Source organism: Puma concolor, chromosome C1, assembly GCF_028749965.1.
Source record: "Puma concolor isolate L17-30 chromosome C1, mPumCon1.1.hap2, whole genome shotgun sequence".
In the NCBI taxonomy this organism is placed as follows: domain Eukaryota; kingdom Metazoa; phylum Chordata; class Mammalia; order Carnivora; family Felidae; genus Puma; species Puma concolor.
Genome location: NC_141674.1, coordinates 102,518,576 through 102,539,892, shown reverse-complemented (window position 1 = coordinate 102,539,892; position 21,317 = coordinate 102,518,576). Strand labels below are relative to the sequence as shown.

The 21,317-nt window shown below is 41.2% G+C and overlaps 1 protein-coding gene and 1 long non-coding RNA gene across 6 annotated transcripts in view; one reads left to right on the top strand and one right to left on the bottom strand.

The window, feature by feature from the left end:
• Positions 1-3,460: 3,460 nt before the first annotated feature.
• Positions 3,461-18,493, bottom strand: LOC147578288 (uncharacterized). Of its 2 annotated transcripts, none has more exons than XR_015255038.1 (3): positions 18,136-18,493; positions 5,619-5,775; positions 3,461-5,176 (listed from the first exon to the last, which is right to left on the bottom strand). It is a non-coding gene; the product is annotated as an uncharacterized LOC147578288 (long non-coding RNA). The 2 variants fall into 2 exon arrangements; XR_015255036.1 differs by having other exon boundaries at positions 5,676-5,775.
• WARS2 (tryptophanyl tRNA synthetase 2, mitochondrial) overlaps positions 18,484-21,317 on the top strand; it is a 96,703-nt gene continuing 93,869 nt past the window's right edge. The window contains exon 1 of one of the 4 annotated variants that reach the window (XM_086717949.1): positions 18,484-18,586. In XM_086717949.1, coding sequence (XP_086574075.1) covers positions 18,497-18,586 — 90 coding nt within the window. In that variant the 5' untranslated portion in view covers positions 18,484-18,496. Of the gene's footprint in view, positions 18,587-18,860; positions 18,933-21,317 lie in introns of those variants that run through there. The other 3 variants (XM_025912147.2, XM_086717950.1, XM_086717951.1) reach the window with 3 other exon arrangements.

Below are 21,317 nucleotides of genomic sequence, written 5' to 3'. Positions count from 1 at the left end.
ACAGTAAGTCTAGCCACTACTGATGATCTTGCTGGTTGCAAATGGTAAATGTGTAAATTTTATCATCCCTTCTATATATATTAGTTGGCATTCTTCTGTAAAGAAGAGCTTTCCTCCCTCCCCTTGCTTTTATTTTTTGTTTTGTTTTGTTTTAGTATCACTACGGACATAGGGACTTTTAATGTCAGCCCCCTCAGGACTGCTCCTGTGTCCTTTAGACATGTCTTTTTTTTTTTAATTCTTATTCATTTTTGAGACAGAGAGAGAGACAGAGCATGAGTGGGGGAGGGGGGAGGGGGCAGAGAGAGAGGGGGACACAGAATCCGAAGCAGGCTCCAGGCTCCGAGCTGTCAGAGATCATGACCCGAGCTGTAGTCTGATGCGTAACCTACTGAGCCACCCAGCAGCCCCTAGACATGTCTTTTGTAGTCTTTGAACACGCCCTGGATTTCTGGTACTATATATTTGGGGCTCATCTTGCACTTCCCCTGCTCCAAACTTAGAATTGGCCATCTGCCCAGGGGGCCTTGTTGTTTAAGAGAGTAAAGAATCGTATTTAGAAACCAAGACCTAATTTCTAGGTGTGCCCACTGCTACTGACACAGAATTCATCATGGCGCCCTCCAATTTCAGGGTTCTCCCTCACCTTTCCCCACTGTGTATATATTCTAAACAGGAAGGACCCGAGTTCCTAACTCCCTCAACACGATTTTTTCTTTTGCTCTATCCCACAATACAAATACGGTAATTTCAGTACTCTAATGCCAATCCTAACAGCAAACCTACTAAGTTCCAAGGTTTGCTGCTGATCTTTTGATCCTTAGGCTGTCTCTCATTCAGATTACTGTGTCCAAAAGTTACTTTAATTCTGTTAACCTGCATGGTCATGTTACCAATTTGAGAAATGATTAGGTTTACTTTTTTTTCTAGTTATTTTGATTTCAGGGTTTGCTTCTTTGAGTCTTTTCAGTTTAATTTATTTTTTAATGTGCAGCACATTTATATAACTCAAAAATTCAAACTAAATACAAAGATCCGCCCAGGGATACTGCACCCCCATCCCTATTTAATCTAGCTCATTACCTACCCCTTATCTTACATTAGGTTAATGGTGGGTAGCCTATCGTTTTGGATCTATCCTTCCTGTGTTTATTTTTTGTAAAAATATTTTTATTTTCCTTCCTTCTAACAACAAAAACTAGTATATTACGTACACTCTGTTGTACTTGCTGTTTTTCACATAAGAGCATATCCTGGAAATCACTTCGTATCAGGTCACAGCGTCTTCCTCACTGTCTTTTATGGCTGCATCATACCCCATTGTGTGCGTATGCCATAGTTGACTAGTCTCCAGTGGAAGGAAATTAGGTTCTTTCCATTTTTGTTGCTATCATAAATATTATCACAATGAATAATTTTCATTATGTTGTTTCCTTTTTATGTGTCCAAGAATTATTTATTAGTTTGCTAGGGCTGCCATAGCAAAATACTATAGATTGGGTAGCTTAAACTGCAGAAATTTATTTTTTCCCAGTTTTTGAGACTAGAGATCCCAAATCAAGGTGTTGGCAAATTTGGTTTCTCCTGAGGCCTCTCTCTTTGGCTTGCAGATAGCCACCTGCTTGTTGTGTGCTCACATGGTCTTTCCTCTTACTGTGTAATGTCCATGTCTAAATCTCCCTTCTAATAAGGACACCAGTCACATCGGGTTAGGATGCACCCATACAACCCAATCTTGCCTTAATTACCTCTTTAAAGGTCCTGTCTGTAAACACCATTGCATTTTGAAGTGCTGAGCGTGAAGATGTCAACATACGAATTTGGGAGGGGACACAATTCAGCCCATAAGCAAGGGTAAATGCTAGAATTGTCAAATTCCATTTCATTGGGCTTGCCCAATTTTGCACTACCATTAGCAATTAAGCACTTCTTTTTAAATTCCTTAAAATACGATGGAAAGAACTACTGCTTAGCAGCAGACACACTAAAGGTTTTTCCTTCCATACGGAAGGTTATAATTTCATTCCTGTCATTCCCGCTGTCCTTGCCCAGGACAGTCATGCTTGAGTTCCACAAATTCCATGTTTTACTGACATTATTTTCCTATTTGCCTATTGCATGTGAGATACCAGACGTTACAGAAACATCTCTTGTAGCAGACCAGACAGGACTTTAAATTCTTGTGACTCAGATTTTTTCCCCTCCAATCTGGATATTGTTTTGCAAAGAATTCCTGCCCAGAAACACTTCTCTACGGTAATGATTCTGAGGGTGGGATACTAAAGAAAATGTGTACACATGGGCATAGATCCAAGTTTTCCAGTCTGTGTGAGAAAAAGAGGAATTGAGCGCACTCTAGTCTAGCAGAATTTAAAGGGAGTAGTGCAGACTGTATTGTCCTTTGGGTACAAGAGAGGAGGACTAAGTGCAGTGCTTGACCACTGTTCCTTGCTTTGTAAGTGTATCCTGTAAAAATCAATTCTCATTCTAGGGCTCATCCCGATCTCATGGGGGGTGGGGAGATAGTAACACTGTAAGAGATTTATAACTATCTCTAGCCTGCTGGATCTTGTTAGCACAGGGTTACCTCCCCCGGTGCTCCCCAGTAGGTAGCTGGTAAGGCATAGTCCCTTCCCCTCTGTAAGCCTGCCCTTATCAGAGCTCTGTCTCTGACTGTCCCCTTCTGTGGTCTTATTTTGATGAATGGTCTCATATTCTGGGCTCTGCTTTGCAAGTAGAATCTTATTCCCCAGTTACAAACAAGTGTTCTTAATCTCTTTCATCTTTTTTAATTACAAAAACGAACATCATCATTATGTCATGTCTATATACTACAGACGTCTATGAAAACAAAAAGTAAAAGTCTTCCCCTGAACCCCAGAGGTAACAAATTTCCAGCGACGGGAGCAGTTGGGAAACATACTCGCATGCATTGCTGCTGAGTGTTTACACTGGTTAACAAGTTGGGGTCTAAATTAGGAGGTAATTATCAATATGTAAATATATGTAAGCTCAGAATTAGTCATTCCACTTTTAGAAGTTTACCCTGCAGATATATTTTCTTTTGTGCACAAGTATATATTTACAAAGGCGTTCAGTAGAGTATTGTTTGCAATAGTAATGATCTAAAAACAATTCAGATGTGGACCAGAAAGAGATTGTATAAACAGTTAATGGTATTTTCACTCAGTGGAATACTCTGAAGCTCATAATTGTCTTTTAAACTGAAATATAGATGTTTACTGATATGTAAGGATGTTTAAGACACAAGAAGGGAAAAAATCCAGTTGTAGAACCTGTACAGAAAGAAAGCATGTGGTTGTCTGTGACATCTTTGTAATATGTATAGCCATCTTCAGGAGGGATATAAAACAAATGGCTAACAGTGTTTCTTATGTCAGTGGGTTCAGCAGTCGGGGTAGGATATTGGAGAACAGAACATTTACTTCTTGTTTGGTACTTTTCTTTACAGTTTGATTTTTTTTGTTGTTGTTACCATATCCAAGTATTCTTTTTAAAATGGTACTGGATCAAAAATATATACATAGATGGATGGAACAGAATAGAGAGCCCAGAAATGAACCAACACTTATATGGTCAATTAATCCACAACCAAAGAAGCAAGAATATTCAATGTTGAAAAGATATTCTCATCAACAAATGGTGCTGGGGAAACTGGACAGCCACATGCAAAAGAATGAAATGGGACCACTTTCTTATACTATACACAAAAATAAACTTAAAGTGGATTAAAGACCTAAATGTGAGACTGAAACCATAAAACTCGTGGAAGAAAAAATAGGCTGTAATTTCTATGACATCAGGCATAGACGCATTTCTCTAGATATGTCTCCATAGGCAAAGGAAACAAAAGCAAAATTAAGCTACTGTGACTACACCAAGACAAAAAAACTTCTGCACAGCAAAGGAAATGATCCACAAAACAAAAAGGCAACCTATTGAATGGTAAAAGATATTTGCAAATGATATATCCAAAAAGAGGTTAGTATCCAAAATATATAAAGAACTCCTACAACTCAACACCAAAAAACAAATAATCCAATTAAAAAGGGGCATAGGACCTGAATAGACATTTTTCCAAAGACATACAAATGGCCAACAGATACATGAAAAGATGCTCAACATAATTCATCATCAGGGAAATGCAAACTAAAACTACAATGAGCTATCTATCACCTCACACTTGTCAGAACGACTAAAAATCAAAACACAAGAAACAAGTGTTAGTGAGGATGTGGAGAAAAAGGAACCCTCATGCACTGTTGGTAGGGATGCAAACTGGTATAGCTACTGTGGAAAACAATATGGAGGTTCATCAAAAAATTAAAAATATAAATGCCATATGATCCAACAATTCTGCTACCAGGTATTTACTCAAAGAAAATGAAAACACTAACTTGAAAAGATATGTGCACTCCTATGTTTACTGCAGCATTATTTACAGTAGCCCAGATATAGAAGCAACCCAAGTGTCCATCCATAGATGAATAAAGAAGATGTGGTGTGTACATATAATATAATGGAATACACTCAGCTATGAAAAAGAATGAAATCTTGCCATCTGCTATAACATGGATGGATGTAGAAGGTATAATGCTAAGTGAAATAAGTCAGAGAAAGAAAAATACCATATGATTTCACACATATATGGGATCTAAGAAACAAAACAAAGGAATAAAGAAAAAAAGAGACAGACAAAAAACAGATTCTTGAAAACAGAGAACAAACTGGTGGTTGCCATAGGGAAGGTGGGTAGGGGGGGTGGGTGAAGTAAAGGGGATTAAGAGTATCATGATAAGCACTGAGAAATGTATAGAAGTGTTGCATCATTATATTGTACACCTGAAACTAACATAACACTGTATGTTAATTATATTTCAATTAAAAAAAAGAGCAGAAGAAAAAATATACAACTCACCTCTATAGCTCTTCTGGGGGGGAAAAAAGAAACAAAGGAAAAGAAAATTTTTAGAAAGTATTTTAAAAAAGCAAGTTCGATGTTCTTGGACATAAAAAACTTACAGTTCCCTGTTAAGTAAATCATAATGCATTTGTTTACCACTGTCCTCTGAAAGCTTTCTTTTCTTCTTCCTTTTCAGTAGCCATTCTACATCATGGAAGAGAATGGTTGAGTTTTGTCTAAGGCATAGTAGAACTGGAAGGAAAAAGAAAAGCAAGTTGGGCTTCATCTTACATAATTCCTCACTGTGTTATAATAACATATCTAACTTCCCAGGCAACATACCAAGAAACACTTAAGCGAAAAGGGCAAGAAATTTGAAGTGAGGCACTCTGGATGCAGATGTGCAGAACATCCGCCTTCCCAACCATGGCACTCGCATTCTAATTGTTCCATGTTTACCTTCTAAATCCCGGAGACCAGACATACTTTTCTCATACCAAAACTGCACTACAGTTGGAAAAGGTGGATGCTTAGTTACTTTGCTATTGGGGAATACTCGAGCAGTATTTCTTTGGGAAAGATCAAGAATTATTAGAACTCACTAGACTAAGGCTTTATGAAATAATATCCAACCATCCTGGACCTACAAAATTTTTACAGGCACACAGAGAGAAAAGTCTTGGTTAACGCTCACAGCTGGCCAAGATGAAAATCAGACACTGGATGCATTGGACGACAGGGCCATCAGTACCGTATTCTGAGAATTCACAGCTGTATCTCTGAGTTGCAGCATACATATGATGGTTGGCCATCTCATTCCACAGTACTGACATCTTCTAAAAGTATGGCATCTGTAAATTAAAATGAAATGAATATTTAATTTCATTTTCAGAATATTTAGAAGTATTTTGCAATTCCCCTGGAGAACTGCAGCTCCTTGGACTGTTGCAAAGCCAGGGCTAGCAATCCCTGCCAGAGAAGACAACTGGCGTCAGCCACTTGAGGAGTCAGGAATGGTATGAAATGGCACCAGGATGTGTCACTGTCGCTTGTTTGATTTGAATTTAAAAAATTAATCAAGAGTTGACTTCCTAAGATAGGTGCCCAAACAGTGGTATTGTTCAAAGATTTCTGGCAACCTGCATCACCAATTGAGTGAAAGCAAGGCCCAAGTACTTCCCTCACCATCCCTTACCAATTCCAGCAATGGAAAGCCACCTGCGCCCTGGCTAAGCCCAGAACAGCCTAATTCTCTGTGCGAGTAACCACTCCTCCTACCATCCGAGTCCCATCCAAACACTGATGTCTGCTTCAGTCTGCAAGGGACTGAGCGCATGGGCAGTCTCTGCTACAGTTCTGTGAGAGCAAAACTAACATCTGCAGCCCACTTTAGAGTTTTCAAAGCATTTTTCCCTCCTATATCCTGTGCTCTTCCTCATACACAACCACAAGTATGAGGGCAACTCAAGTATGGTTTTTGTTATGTACTCAACCTGTATCCCTGCTCAGCCTGTCAAATCAGGCTGAAATGTCATTGGCCAGTATTTATTTGAGAACTGCCAGAACATTTTTTTGTTTTTTCCTTAGAAATAATCCATTAAAATTGAAAACCATTTTCCAGCCTTCCGAAACGAGAGTTTGACTTCAGATATCTCAAACTTTGCCCAAAGTAGTGCCTACGTTGTATGATACCATTCAATTCAATGAAGCAATGATTTATTAAGCACACTCTGTGTGCAGGGCATGTCCCATGCAACCTCAAGCAGGACTAGTTGCTGCTCTAGAAGGATCTGAGGCGTCCATGGAGAACACAGACAGGAGATGGGACAGGGGATGACAGACCCTGTGGAATATGGGAGCATCAGGAAGGGTGCTAACCCCATCTTGGGAGAAGAACATGTCTCGTGTGGCTTGACAATAGATAGCCACCGCATCTTCATGGGATGTTAAGGAGAAACATACTGTTTAAATTATAGGAAGTAGTGTGCAAGCATCCTCTCTGGGGGAAAGCAGAGGAAAGCTTGCATATTTACCCCTGGGCTTCGTCCGTGTTCATCATTAGCCCCTCCCTTATCTCATCATGGCCTTGACTCCTCGTGAGCTGCGCAGGATACTGGCTCCCAATAGATTCCTGGGAAACGTCTGAAATGCTGTGTCATACCAAGGCGTGGGATGCAGTGAGTGAAGGGACCGGGGGCAGACACTGGCCTGGGGGGAAAGGTATCCACAGAACAACTGGCTCTGTTTAGCAAAACACCAGTGGCCAGGGACAGGCAAGCCCAAAGGGCCCAAACCTTGGTAATGATCAAACCACTCTACTGGGATGTTAGTTTTGGGATTCTCTACTCACAGTCCCCTCCTCACTAATACCATCTTCCAGGCAGGGTCAGATACCCACTCTGGGCCTCCACCAGAGCCCTCACTCCTCTCTGGTGGCACTGGTTTTCAGTGGAGCAACCCTCTGTTTGCTTGTCACCCCTATTAAGCTCTAAGTGTGTGGAGTTCAGGAATTTGCTTTTATCTCTAGTGTCTGCCATAATGCCTGGTTCAGAGTAATGCTCAGAAAATATTTGTTTCTATTTTTAAAATTTAAAAAAAAACACTGGGAATCCTCAAATTAAAGTAAAATATAACAGACACACTTAATCCCACTGCTTTTTTAAAAAATGACATAATGATGTAAATGTTCCCCTTTCGTATCCTCCTTTTTCCTTTGCTAAAAGGGACCATATCACTATATACAGTGAATGTTGGTTAAGTGAATTCATAAAGGAGTAAACAAGTAAATCTAATCGAGTTGAAGAGACCAAAGGAAGGGATGTCAGAAGTTAAGTCAATAATCAGAAGGATCATCTCCCCATGTCAAGATTCTTAATGTCATCTCATCTGCCCAGTGCCTTCTGCCATATTTCTGGGCAGTAGGATGTAGGCAGAGCTGAAGCCCATGTTTCTGTCTACAAGGGGGTCCTTGTTACCAGTCCACACTCTCCCTCTAAGGGGCAGATGGACCTCACTCACTTTCCTTCTTTGGATCTTAGTTTCCTTACCTGTAAACTGGGGAAACTCATTCAACAAGTGCGTTACTAGCCATCCACATTCTAGGCTTGAGAGGTACAGAATAAAATGAAATTCTCTGCTCCTATGATGCTTATGTTCTAGAGGAGGGGCAAATAAATTAAGTAGAATATGTTAGATGGTAATAAGGGTTGAGGACTTGTGAGGAGACCGGTGTGTCCAGGCAGAGCAAGGTAAGGGGGGGTGGTAGTGAGGAAAGAGGCCAGAAAGGGAGGTTGGGAGAATGCAGATCATTTGGGCCTTATAGGTCTTGGTAAAGACTTGGGATTTTTCCCAAATGACATGTAAAGCCACTGGAGGTTTTGAGCAGAAGGGTGGCTGTAATCTGACCTATAGTTTAATGTGTTGCTCCAGCTGCTAATTACGAATAGACTGGAAGGTTCAAGGGAGAAAGCAGGCAGAGGTATTAATACCTTATTTGCTTTAATTTCACCTTTTGGTATGCCTTATTCATGTCTATGGCCATGCTTCCTTCATGCAGTTATCTCTCCTAAGGGCACCCCGGTCCTCTTTCCAACTCAAAATCCCATCCAGTACCTCCTTCAAGAGCTGCTCAGTCCTCTCCTCAGAGCTGTAAGGGAACTCGGGGAACTTGTTATCCCCTGCTCTCATCTCAGGATGAGGAAACTGGGCCCCAGGCCCTTAGGAAGCCTGTCCGGGGTCGTACAAGTAGCAAGTAATAGAGCCAGCATTGCCCTTGAAGCGTGATTCGAGGGAAAGCAAAAGGCCTTCTTGATACAAAGATGTTTTCCCTGGAATTCTTTTGCTGTTTGCAGCTTCCCTCATTAAATTGTGATGTGGAAAAGCGCACAGAGTATCTTATTCAGTTTTGTGTACTTAGCACCTGGCCTGGTGCCTGGGTTGTGATAGACCCCCATAGGTATTTGCTTATGTGTAAATAACAGAATGTCAAGCCCTCAAGAGTCTGGTGTTTATATGTTATATGTCTCCCCACCGCACCCCACTGCCTCATGGTATTAAATGTCAGACAACTGGAAAGGTCTAAGAATCTATGAGAGCTAAACTGAGTGCTCTAGGAAATGAGACCTTGTTATTGTAATGAAAGGCGTGGCACCAGGATTGGAGTGGGATCTTCCAATCATCATAAAGGTCAGAGCTGGAGACCCCTTCTTTTTCCTTCCCTCCTTGATTCCCAAGCAATTCTAGAATAAAAAGGATAACACAGGTTCTGAAGGGATGTTATTCTTCGAGGAGAAACCACAGTCCTATTTTGAGTGAACTCCTGTGCCCAAAGCATGCAGGTGATAAGTGACAGTGACGATGTAATCGCCAAGCGTAGCTAAGGCTGGTGTGGGAGCAGTGTGTGTTGACCTGGAGACAGGCCCTAAGAAGCGCATCCTTGTTCTGCCAGTGACCCTGTGGACTCATACTGAGTTATCTAGTTGAGAATATTTTTTTTAATGGGCAACTTGAGTTCACATTACCATGTCCACGCTCAAGAATGGCTCCTATCCTGCTGTATTTTTTTCTTAATTTTTTTTAACGTTTATTTATTTTTGAGACAGGGAGAGACAGAGCATGAACGGGGGAGGGGCAGAGAGAGAGGGAGACACAGGATCAGAAGCAGGCTCCAGGCTCTGAGCCATCAGCCCAGAGCCCAAAGCAGGGCTCGAACTCACGGACTGCGAGATCATGACCTGAGCTGAAGTCGGACGCTTAACCAACTGAGCCACCCAGGTGCCCCTATCCTAATGTATTTTAACAAGTTGACAAGAAATCTTCCCTGCAGTACTCAGCTTCCCCAAGGTGGGATCCAGCCTTTATCATCTGTGGATCCCAGTACTTTAGACAGTCCCAGGTTAATAGTAGGTGGTCAGTAAGTACAGAAAAGAAGGAAGGCAGGATGGGAAGGTGGGAGTCGGGAAAGAATGCCGGTTTCCCAGTTTCTCTAAGTTTTCAGAGTGGGAACTAGTAAACTACAGCCAGGAAAAGAAGGTGATAGATGTGATAACTATAAGAGGTATCACTATGATGACTCAAGATTGCCTTTTTAGTCCTTTAGTTTTATGGGCATGCAGTTAGCATGCGGTAAATGATTTCTGAGTGAGTAAATACTGTGAACGAAGTTAACGGCACCTTTGACTAACAAATTTTACGGTAGGTGGTTTCCCATCTCCTCTACCTCCAAGGTCTCTGCCCAGGCACTAGCTGCCAAACTGGCCCCCACCTCGGAGATGCATGTGATATTAAAGACTCTTCATTTCACCTTTCCTTTGAATTTACTATCTAGTGATTTCCTCACTGACAGTATGCTCTTCAAGTTAGTCACAGTTTGGCTCAATTCCTCCAACACCAGATTACCCAAGACAGTTTCTGGGTCTTCCACACATGAACAGTGTAATAGGTAAAGGATCATTGAGTCCCAGCTGGATCGTCTGTCCAAATGGGAGTATATTTCATCCTATCTGCCCAAGTACCAGGAGATCCTTGGTTAAAAAATGAGACTCCTGCATGATCATAAGCTTATACAGTTCAGGGCTGGAAGGACCCTTGAGAATCAGCTGGTTCAACCACTCCCATTTTTTCAAGGTAAAAAGCAGGCTGAGAGGCTACTTTCCAACGCCACTTTGCTAGTTGTGGCAGAGTCAGAACTGGGTATAAAACCCAGTGTTCTTCTCAGGACACCCACTGCCTACTGGAACACAAGCTCTTCTCTCTTGCTTCCCAGTGCTTCAAGCCTGCTGATGGAAGTTGCTCTTCTTAGATGCAAAACTGGTATGGACAGATCCTTAAGAAGAGATGCTGGCAAACAGAGAGCTTGATGATAAACAGGGAGATGATGCAAACACAAGAACTGAATCCAGAAATAAATCATATCTTCACAATAGTGTTTACAGAAATTGCACTTTGAATAATTTCCATAGAAATTATTTTACCCGCCACAGGAATGTTGCTCCCTCCCACAGGGATTTGACCGAACAGAAAGAGAAGCAGAATGGAGGAAAAGCAGTAATTTAGATTTATATATAAAACATTAGTTGGAACCTAAGTAATAACCCTCAACTAATCAGAGTATTTTATGCATTCTGCTTTTTAGTGGAAAGAGCAAACCACAAGAAAGCGGGCATATATCAGTGATTTTAAAAATGCTTCCAGGGCTTATTTTAGGCTTAAAAATTTTCCCTCCAATTCCCTGCACTATCTTTAAAATATCCCACTGCACACCTCCCTCTTCCTCCTCACATGTGCTCATTTGCTCATTTAATCAATCTGCCAATATTTATTGAGCCCTCCTCTGATGTCCCAAGTACCCTGCTATGTCAGAGGTGAAAACATGGTCTTGCCTTCAAATGTAATGCCTGGTTAGAAAGTTAACCTAATACGCTTTAGATTTTTACCATTGTTTCAGAGTTATATTTCTAGCTTTGTAAATGGATAGTGGCTCTGTACTGAGTATTTCCATTTGGACTTTCAAGATCCACTGTTCCTATTTTGCAGCTGTTCTGTGCTTCTGGGAAATGGGAAGTGGTGGTGGGGGGTGGGGAGGAGAACTGACATTTATGACCAGATAAATCATGTTACTTCATCCTGAGGTTCAGCAAATGGGAGGAAGCAAAAGATCAGATCAGAGGATGTGTAGAGAGAGGCAGGGCTGTCCCACCCCCCACACCTCATTCCCCACACCTGCCTAGCTGTGGGTGGACACTGGCTACCTTCCTCTCCTAAAATCACAGCACCTGCTTGATAACCCTCTACTAGAACTCTTGGGTTAGCAGCTGTTACATAAGTCACTGATTGCCAATTACAAAATAATGACTGTGTTTCTGACAAATAACGAAAGCAATACAGTTGGGAACCCAGTGGGTTGCCCTAACGTAGCTAGAGTGAATGAAAATGGGTTAAGATATTCTTCTTACTTACACTTTGGAAGATATGTGAAAAGCCATTTCCTGCTCACAGTTGGGTGAGAAAAGTTGCATATTCCCTGTCTTTCACAAACCTAACCCTTCCAAGACAGAAGGAATAGGGCCCATTTTATTTGGTTGAGAGTAGCTGCCTGGAGCTGTCTTGGGAAAATTCTGCAGCCCATTCTCAATATCTGTATGTCAGTATCTGCCATGGGCACGTGGTCAGGGGATGTGCTCTGAAATGTGGATCCTGACTGTAATACCTATTTCTGTACCTCTAAATGAATCTAATTTGGGACAAAACAGAAACTAGTTCCTAAAATCACCAGAGTTACAATGTATGTCATCTAGCTCCCCCCATTTTTTGTTAACACACTTGACACACGTTATATTAGTTTCAGGTATACAACATAGTGATTCAACTTCTCTATACTATGCTTAACTTCTCTATGCTCACCAGTGTAGCTACCATCTATTACCATGCTACATTATTATAATATCATTGACTGTATTCCCTATGCTGTGCCTTTTATTTCCTTGATTTATTTATGCTACAGCTGGAAGCCTGTATCTCCCACTCCCCTTCACCCATTTTGCCCATCCTTCTACCCTTTTCCCCTCTGGTAACCATCAGTTTTACTCTGTATTTATAGGTGTGATTCTGCTTTGTGTTTATTCATTTGTTTTTTAAGATTCCACATGGGGGAGATCACATGATGTTTGTCTTTTCTCAGTCTGACTTATTTCACTTAGCATAATACCCACCCATGTTGTCTCAGATGGCACGGTCTCATCCTTTTTATGGCTGCATAATATTCCTGTGTGTGTGTGTGTGTGTGTGTGTGTGTGTGTGTGTGTGTGTGTGTGTGTGTGACATCTTCTTTATCCATTCACCCATCAAGGGACACTTAGGTTGCCTCCATATCTTGGCTATTGTAATTAATGTTGCAATAAACATAGGGGTGCATATCTTTTTGAATTAGCATTTTCATTTTCTTTGTAGCCCTAGCCCTTTATTCATTTTATAGATATGAAAAAAGAGGCACATGAACGCTAAACGGTTCACTGAGATCAGTAATGGGGCTAGCATCCAGAATTTCTCCAAGATCATGCTCACTTCTACTTATTAAAGACAAAAAGTGAAGACAATCACAGCTGACTCCAACTATCAGTGGGTTTAGGAAAAGTCCAACAGACTCTAACTGGTTAAGATGGGATTTGACTGAGACAGTGAGGTTAACATGTCCCTTGTTTCAGAGAGATCTTTTCACGTTGTTTTTAGAAAGATCAAAATCTAAGCATTGTGTCTCACTTTAATAGCTCCTAGCATTACACCACGGAGATAGAGTATGCGAAGGGATCAATGGAGTTTGATTACATAGACAAAATAGAAAGGAGCCTATCTGAAAGACACTCCAGGAAGCTTTGTCCAGACCTACTTCTTTTTGTAAAACATAAATTCCAAAGTGGGGAGCCCATTATGAAGTAGCTGGGAGTGATTTAAAAATACAGGGGCGCCTGGGTGGCTCAGTCGGTTGAACGTCGAACTTCAGCTTGGGTCATGATCTCAGTCTGTGAGTTCGAGCACCGCATCGGGCTCTGTGCTGACAGCACGGAGCCTGGAGCCTGGAGCCTGCTTCGGATTCTGTATCTCCCTCTCTCTCTGCCCCTCCCCTGCTCATGCTCTGTCTCTGTCTCAAAAATTAAAAAAAAAAATTTTTTTTTAATTAAAAAAAAAAAAATAAAAACAGAACAAGCGTGCAGACAACATAAAGATCTTGTCTTCGGGGCCATACCATTTGGAGCAGCTATGGCATGCAAAGGGAGACAACAAAGTAAAATGCTCTTTTAAAACTTTAATTTGCTAATTTCTAAGCTCCATTTCTTCCACGGAACATTTTCTCCTAAGACTGAGGGTGAACAATGGAGATAGAGAATATTGAAAATTGTCTTTTACATTTCCAGAAAACTATTTGCCCCATTCTGGATCCATAGTCAAGGGGGCAAGTCTCTTCTTTGAAGACTTGTACTCTGATGTTGAAACAGCCATTTAGGCTGAAATGAAAACATCTTCAAAATACTTTAGAAAGCATTTGAAAAAAGTTAGAGAGGGAGGGAGCCAAACCATAAGAGACTCTTAAAAACTGAGAATAAACTGAGGGTTGATGGGGGGTGGGAGGGAGGGGAAAGTGGGTGATGGGCATTGAGGAGGGCACCTGTTGGGATGAGCACTGGGTGTTGTATGGAAACCAATCTGACAATAAATTTCATTAAAAAAAAAAGAAACAGCCATTTACAAAAAAAGTATAGAGAGAAACTATTAAATATGAACAGGAATCCCCAGGTCTGCACGAGCCCCATATCCTATTCCTGGGATCCCACGCTAAGGACTCTACAAGCAATGGAGTCATTTGTCTGAAGACTGAGGCATGCAAATCATTCACTTCCTAGCTTTGACTCTCTCCACCCCTCCCACCTTCTCCCACTCCCAAATGTTTTCATTGTTGTGGAGTAGCTAAGTCCTTAAGAAGTTGAATCTGGAAAAAGCTATGGCCTTGGCCCTTAATTTTAAGGAAAAGGTGCTCTGAGAAAAATTCTGTTTTGCTATTCACATCACTAAATCTCTCCCTTAATTTTGCTAGATGGCATCTTCTGGGGGGAAAAGTGATAGTAATGCCTCCTTTAAACCTCTAAGTCTCTTTTTCCAAAGACCAGATGGGCCTTCTGACTATGATCCTCATACAAAGATGGTATAATGTACACTTCCCCAAAAGCTACTAGGGAAAAACAGCATCTTTTAATGTTAGGGGAGGAGAGATGAGCGCATCAACCCTTTAAAAATTAGCCGTTGAGTTGCTCTGACTTGGAAGCATGACACAAATATGTGCCGTTAGATGAAACCTTGCCCTTGCATCAGTCCTGCCTCAGCTACTTCAGCTTTACAGTGGTGTCTGTTACTGTAGAGCACTTGTCTATCCTGCACTTTATTGGTTGTGTGATTTTTGTCAAAGTACTTAATATCTTTGGATGACTTTCATCGCTATGAAATGAGGGCTAGAACTAGATAATTAAGCCAAAGGTGGGGGGAGGGGAAGAAATTATCTCCCCGTCATTATTATGGTTTCCCGCCTACTTTGATGACACTCTGATGAAGTGATCTCATTCAAAGGCGGACTCTGCCTCACTTTGATTTAGATCCTCAGAATGAGTCCAGCCTAAGATAGCATGGCTGTACCCCAAATTATGAAGAGGAAGATTTACCTTCACTGTGGAATCTCTTCCTCTATATTTGAAAAACATATTTAATATAAAGGAAAAGCCAGAGGTGAATGGATTGTGCTTTAAGTTTTGAACATAGATGCCATCTAGTCTTTGCAGTCTGCAAAATTCTTCTTTAAGTGAATAAATGTGTAGGGCAACTCTCCATTACCGTGATCAGCATCTAATACCAACCTGACACTTAGAATTAAATTAGAGAGACAAAATTGGATACTTTGAGACTTGAGGGCTGATTATACTACTAGAGCTGAAACTGGATTTAAACTCTTTCCTTATCCCATTTAAATCTAACTAGATATAAACTCTCCATTACTGAGGAATAAAGGTGTGTCTGCAGAGGTGGAGGTTCCCCTTGATGTTCTTGGACAAGGAAACCTAATCCTTTCTTCTGACACACATGGTTGCAATAGAAAGCGTTCCCCAACTGCCAGTCTGGTTTTAATCTATTGTTTCAAGCAAGATGGGATTTGCAGGGAATGTTAAGGAAAGAGCAAAATTACCAGGACGTACTATAAAAGTGTTGATGAGAAATCAAATTTTAAACAAGTATCCAAAATAGTATGCATGGACAGCTGCAGACACACAGTGTATGCCATAAGCACAGGACTATACAAATTTCTAATTCTAAGTATATTTGAGGTAAGCTTTAAGTACAACATTTAGATCTCATTTTATTAAAGTTATTTGGCTTACCAAATGAGAGCAGTGTGAAACACTGCCAATAAATACGGCGATGCTTCATTTAAACAACACTGTTGGACAATGAAATATTCCATGAAGTGAACTTCTCAGGTAACCAAACTAACCCTGCAGTATACAAACTTTTAAAATGTTAATCACTTTGTACAGAAACATTTCAGAAGTGTATTACACAATTGTTCATTAAACGGTACGCTGAATAACATACCTTTTCCTGAAGACTCAGGATTAACATTTAAAATACTCATTAAAATAGGCTGAATGTATTGCACTTCTTAGAAGAGCAGAAGGCAGTGGGCTTAGACAATGGTGAGCTTTTTCATGATCCTTTCCCAACGCCAAAGATTTCAGAACGCCACGTAAAAGAAGTACAACAGACGAAACTAACTTGCTTTAAATAAATCCAGTGTCTTTTCCGCTATCAGCTGTCCCTCCCGGCTATTAAAAACATACCAACCTCTGACAATTAGTTACATACTTGGTCAAAATAAAATTTAGATATAAAAGATGTGCCTTCTCTGTGCAAGGTAGCGTACTGGATGCACGGGAAAATGTAAGAAACATAAAACACAGTCCTTGCTCAAGGGGCAACCTGGCTGGCTGAGTGACACTCAAGAGTCACCGGTCACCTCTGTGGTGGGAAGCAATTACTTCTAAGTTTGAAAATAACTTGTTTAAAAAATACAGATACGACCCCCCCCCCCCTTGCTTGCATGCCCTCTCTCTCAAAATAAATTAACATTAAAAAAATACAGATATTGAAGTTGTTACACTGTGTTCCCATACACCTTCTTCAGTGGGAGTATGTCTTGGAAATATCTCCCGTGGAAATATTATCAGCCACGTGAGTTTTTGTAGATAAAAGACTAAAAATACTGCTTGAGGAGATAAAGTGGACAGGCCTTGGACAGCTTTCTATTGTAACCCTCATTTTATTGCTAGGCTTTATCGCACAATCCAGAGGGTTGAAGATGTCACAAGTCCAATCTTACTAATTCCTAGGGTCATTTAATCTAATTAATAACATATCTGTAAAAAACTGTATTTTAATGCTTTGCTGTATATACAAGTACAAAACATTTCTAAAACTGCATGTTTACTTTTTTTAAATGTTTACTTATTTTTAAGAGAGAGAGAGAGAGAGAGTGAGGAAGGGACAAAGAGAGAGGGGGAAAGAGGATCTGAAGTGGACTCTGTGCTGACAGCAAAGAGCCTAATGCGGAGCTCGAACTCACGAATGGCGAGATCATGACCTGTACTGAAGTCAAGAGCTGAACACTTAACTGACTGAGCCACCCAGATGACCCACTACTATATACCTTTATAATGATCAATCATCACTTCCACTGGCAAAGTCTTTCCTGGGGTTGAGTAATACCACATTTTGGGGGTTTTAATTATGTTTTGACTAGTCCTTTTAATTTCCATCATCTGACCGCTTCTATTCCACAGACTACCTGGTGGTCTCAGACTTCCTTACTTTCAACTACTATCTGTTTTGCAGTTTGGACCTCTCTCCTGAGCCCCTGACCTATTGAACAGTCATCACATTTGGAACTACTGCACACACCTCAAATTTAAGAGACAAAAGCAAACTTCAACTGATTTGTACAAGAATAAGTCTTGATTTCCTTTGGATTTTTTTTTTTTTTTTTTGCTTTTATCCCTCCGATTCCTTCTCTGCTTATTTCTACATTACTCCAATTATGCTTGAATTTCCACCAGTACTTTGTACCACTATTAAGAGATTGTAATGGATGGTTCTAATTCACACATTTTGTTTTAACCTGTTAAGATTTCAGCTGTTTTAAGAGTACAGTCATCCTTATTCATCTCGTACCTCTCCCTATGGAAATGTGGTAATTGTCAGTACTTGTTCAATGGATAAACACAAGAAAACACATAAAGGAACTCTGACAAATCTCTTCCTGTTATATTTACACTGATAGGTTCTTTACCATCTGGGAGCTTTTTGAGCGCATTAGCAGAAGCAGGAGCACTGTGTTAATTCTCAAAATTTAACCCAAACACAATTTCTTCTATCAGTATCCCCTTCTGAAGCCTTCCCTGGACCAGGCTCAGGCACAACAATCTCAACTACCCCTCTTCCGCAATCTTGAGTGTTTGCTTCATAACACACCAGTGCATCGTTTATTTACCTGCTACCCATCAGGCCGCATAAGACAGATGTCTTTGCACCTTCGGTACCTAGCAGATGGCAGGGTTTAACAAACGTTTGTAGATGGAATGAATTAATGAGGCCACATTAAGTCTCAAAGGACCACTTACTGCGCTCTAACAGGATTGGGAAGGCCCCATTCCGAGAGAAACTTCTTAAAAGATGCCTCTGGATGGCTAGGATCCGAAAGGCAATTTATGGGCTTTCTTCCAGTCTAAAACGCTGCTACTACTGTCCCGGGAGGAAATTCTCCCACCATGAAGCCTACACAAAGACTAAACTCTAGCGGAAACACTAACGCCAAGCCCCACCCCGTTCCTGTCCCCACCTGCCCTGCAAATACCCGAGTCCCGAAAGCAGCGGCGCCACGGCACGCCCGGATACATGCGCGCATGCGCAGCAAGCAAGGCAGCTGGGACTGGCTCTCTGAGCAGACGTCACACAAGCCAAGACGGCTCCGCCCCTCTCAAGATGGCGATGCGCTCAATACGGAAGGCGCGTGGGTGCTGGAGCTTCATCCGGGCACTTCATAAAGGACCCGAAGCTGCTCACGCTCCCCAGGTAACCAAAGCCGGTCTTTCTCCCGCCAGCTTCCCATCCCGCTAGATCCTTCCCGTCTCCCTTCCCTCCGTTTGCTTCTCTCTTCCTGTTTCCTCTGGAGAGCACCGAGACGGTTCTCTCCTAATATCGACTCGCCTAAGACTGCCCTCCTACTCGGAACGTGGCGACGTTGCAAGGATGTGCGATGATGTCAGGCGCCCTGATGGGAGGAGCGCGCTTCCGCCTGCCCCCTGGGCCTTCGTAGAACGTTGGCCTGCAGCTGTTGCCGGGCAACGAGGAAGCGGAGTCCCGCGTGAAGTCATCACACCCCAGGGCAGGTCTTTCCCAGGCTGCCCGCCTTCTCAAGGTCCCCTCTTTCTATTCTTTCTATTACTGTTTCACCCTCCTTTCCTTAACAGCAAGCCGAGGGGCCAGCGCAGAAATCAGAGAGGAGGTCTTGTGAGGAATTGGGCGATATTTTTAAATCGGAGCAGCCACTTGACGTCCTCCTTCTGGCCGTGCGGCACTTCAGTGTCAAGTGTCGGTGCGTCTTCCTGTCTGGTTCCTCCTCATCCCCCAAGTAGACTTGTATCTTGCAGGCTCTGGGAAGGAATTACAGCACGTTGCCAAAGTGCATCGTCCTGTCCTGCGCCCGGCAGCACTGCTGTTACCATTACTGTGTCGTGCTGAGAGTGTGGATGCGGTTCAACCCACCCCGTCAGTGTCTGTGAATATACGCCGCATATATATACCCTTTCACTCGTTCAGTTATTTACTTCACTCATTCAGACGTTTACTAAATGTCTTCCAAGTGCAATCTCTCGGTGGTAGGCGCTTTGCTGTACATCTCTTGGGACGTATCTGTGGGGAAGTAGGCAGAAACTTGAGATTCTGTGATGAGATGATTTCTTGGCAGCCTTGTGTATTCGTTGTCATAATGCATAGGTGTGGATTTTGCGTGGTAACTGGTATATTGAAAGAGCATTAGACTTGAAATTAAGAAATCAAAGTCCAAGGGATTGGTCTGCCACTTGCTAGCTGTATGACACGACAAGACAAATCTCACTGGATTTTTTTTCTTTAGCAAAATGGGTGGAGGAAGGGTTGGACCCATTGACACGTTAATGTTCTTCAAAGCTTTGGAAAATCTATGACTCCATAATTATGAAGCCAAAGTAAAGCAATTAGATAAATTATGAAAACCAAGATTTGAGTAGTCATCCCATAAACTAATGTTCTGTACTTAAGTTTTCTTCATTGATATGGGCCTCACAAGATTCTTTTAAGGATCAAGGATATACTGGAGCAAAACAGCTACTTAAATGTTACTTTAAATTTCAGGCAGCAGTGTTAGGTAAGAATTGATTCATAATTAGGTAAATCCATTAAATATCCCTCTCTTTGAAGTTGGAGGGTTTGATTTTGCAGAACCAGAATAGGCTGATTACTATTTTATAGCTAATAACGTGTTAAAACGTATGATACCAAAGTAACAGCCTTAGACCCAAATTTCCTCTCATTTCAAACCCAAGAAGTGAGGATGTCATGAGAAATAGAAAATCAAAGAGAAAAGGAAAGCAAGCTAGAGCCCACTAATTGCCCAGGGAATTCTAGGGCACTAAATTATTATAAATTCTAAAGAAAAAAATTCTTTCTTTTTTTAAAAATGTTTTTATCTAGGGGTGCTTGGGTGTCTCAATGGGTTAAGCATCCAACTTTGGCTCAGGTCATGATCTCATGGTTTGTGAGTTTGAGCCCCACGTCCGTCTCTGGGCTGACAGCTCAGAGCCTGGAGCCTGCTTCGGGTTCTGTGTCTCCCTCTCTCTCTGCCCCTCCACTGCTCGTGCTCTGTGTCTCCGTGTCTCAAAAATAAGTAAACATTTAAAAAAATTAATAAAAATAAAATGTTTTTATCTATTTTTGAGAGAGAGAGAGAGAGAGAGAGCATGAACAGGGGAGGGGCAGAGAGAGAGAGAGAGGGACAGAGGATCTAAAGCAGGCTCTGTGCTGTCTGCAGAGAGCCTGATGCAAGGCTCAAACTCCCAACCATGAGATCATAACCTGAGCTGAAGTCAGACCCTTAAGTGACTGAGCCACCCAGGCACCCCAAAGAAAAAATTTCTTAAACTTCTATTATTGTTCTAGTGGAATTAATGAATATGGTTATGTTAAAGTTAATCAACTTCAAAATGTAGAACTTCCAGAACAGATTAGTGTTTACAAACCTTTAATTTATCTTTGAGTACTTTTATTACTTTATGATCTTATTAATTACATTTAATAGGAATTAAATGTGTAAGTGGGAGCATTTCTTTTAAAGTATAAAGCTACATGTAACATTTAGTCATTATGATGGCTTAAAGTCATATGATGGCTTAAAAGGCCTGTTGAGAAAAGATACAAAATTGTATTCATAGTATAATTATAATATTGTTTGTAAATAAATATTTAGATAAATACACACACACACAAACAGACTGGAAGGAAACAACCAGTCTTAACTTTTTTTGTTTTGCTTTAGTCTTCCTAAATTTGGGTTAAAAGTGGCTGAAGTTTTCTTCTTTAAGCATTCTGTATTTTTTCCATGTTCTAAATTGAAGATATATCACTTTTATACCCATAATAAAGTGTTAAGGCATAAATCTCCATATAAATGCATAGTCGTTAATCTCATCTGTGATATTTTAGATCTCTAAAGACCTAAAGAGATACCTGTCCCACAGTGCTATTATTAAAATGGCCTTAGAAAAGG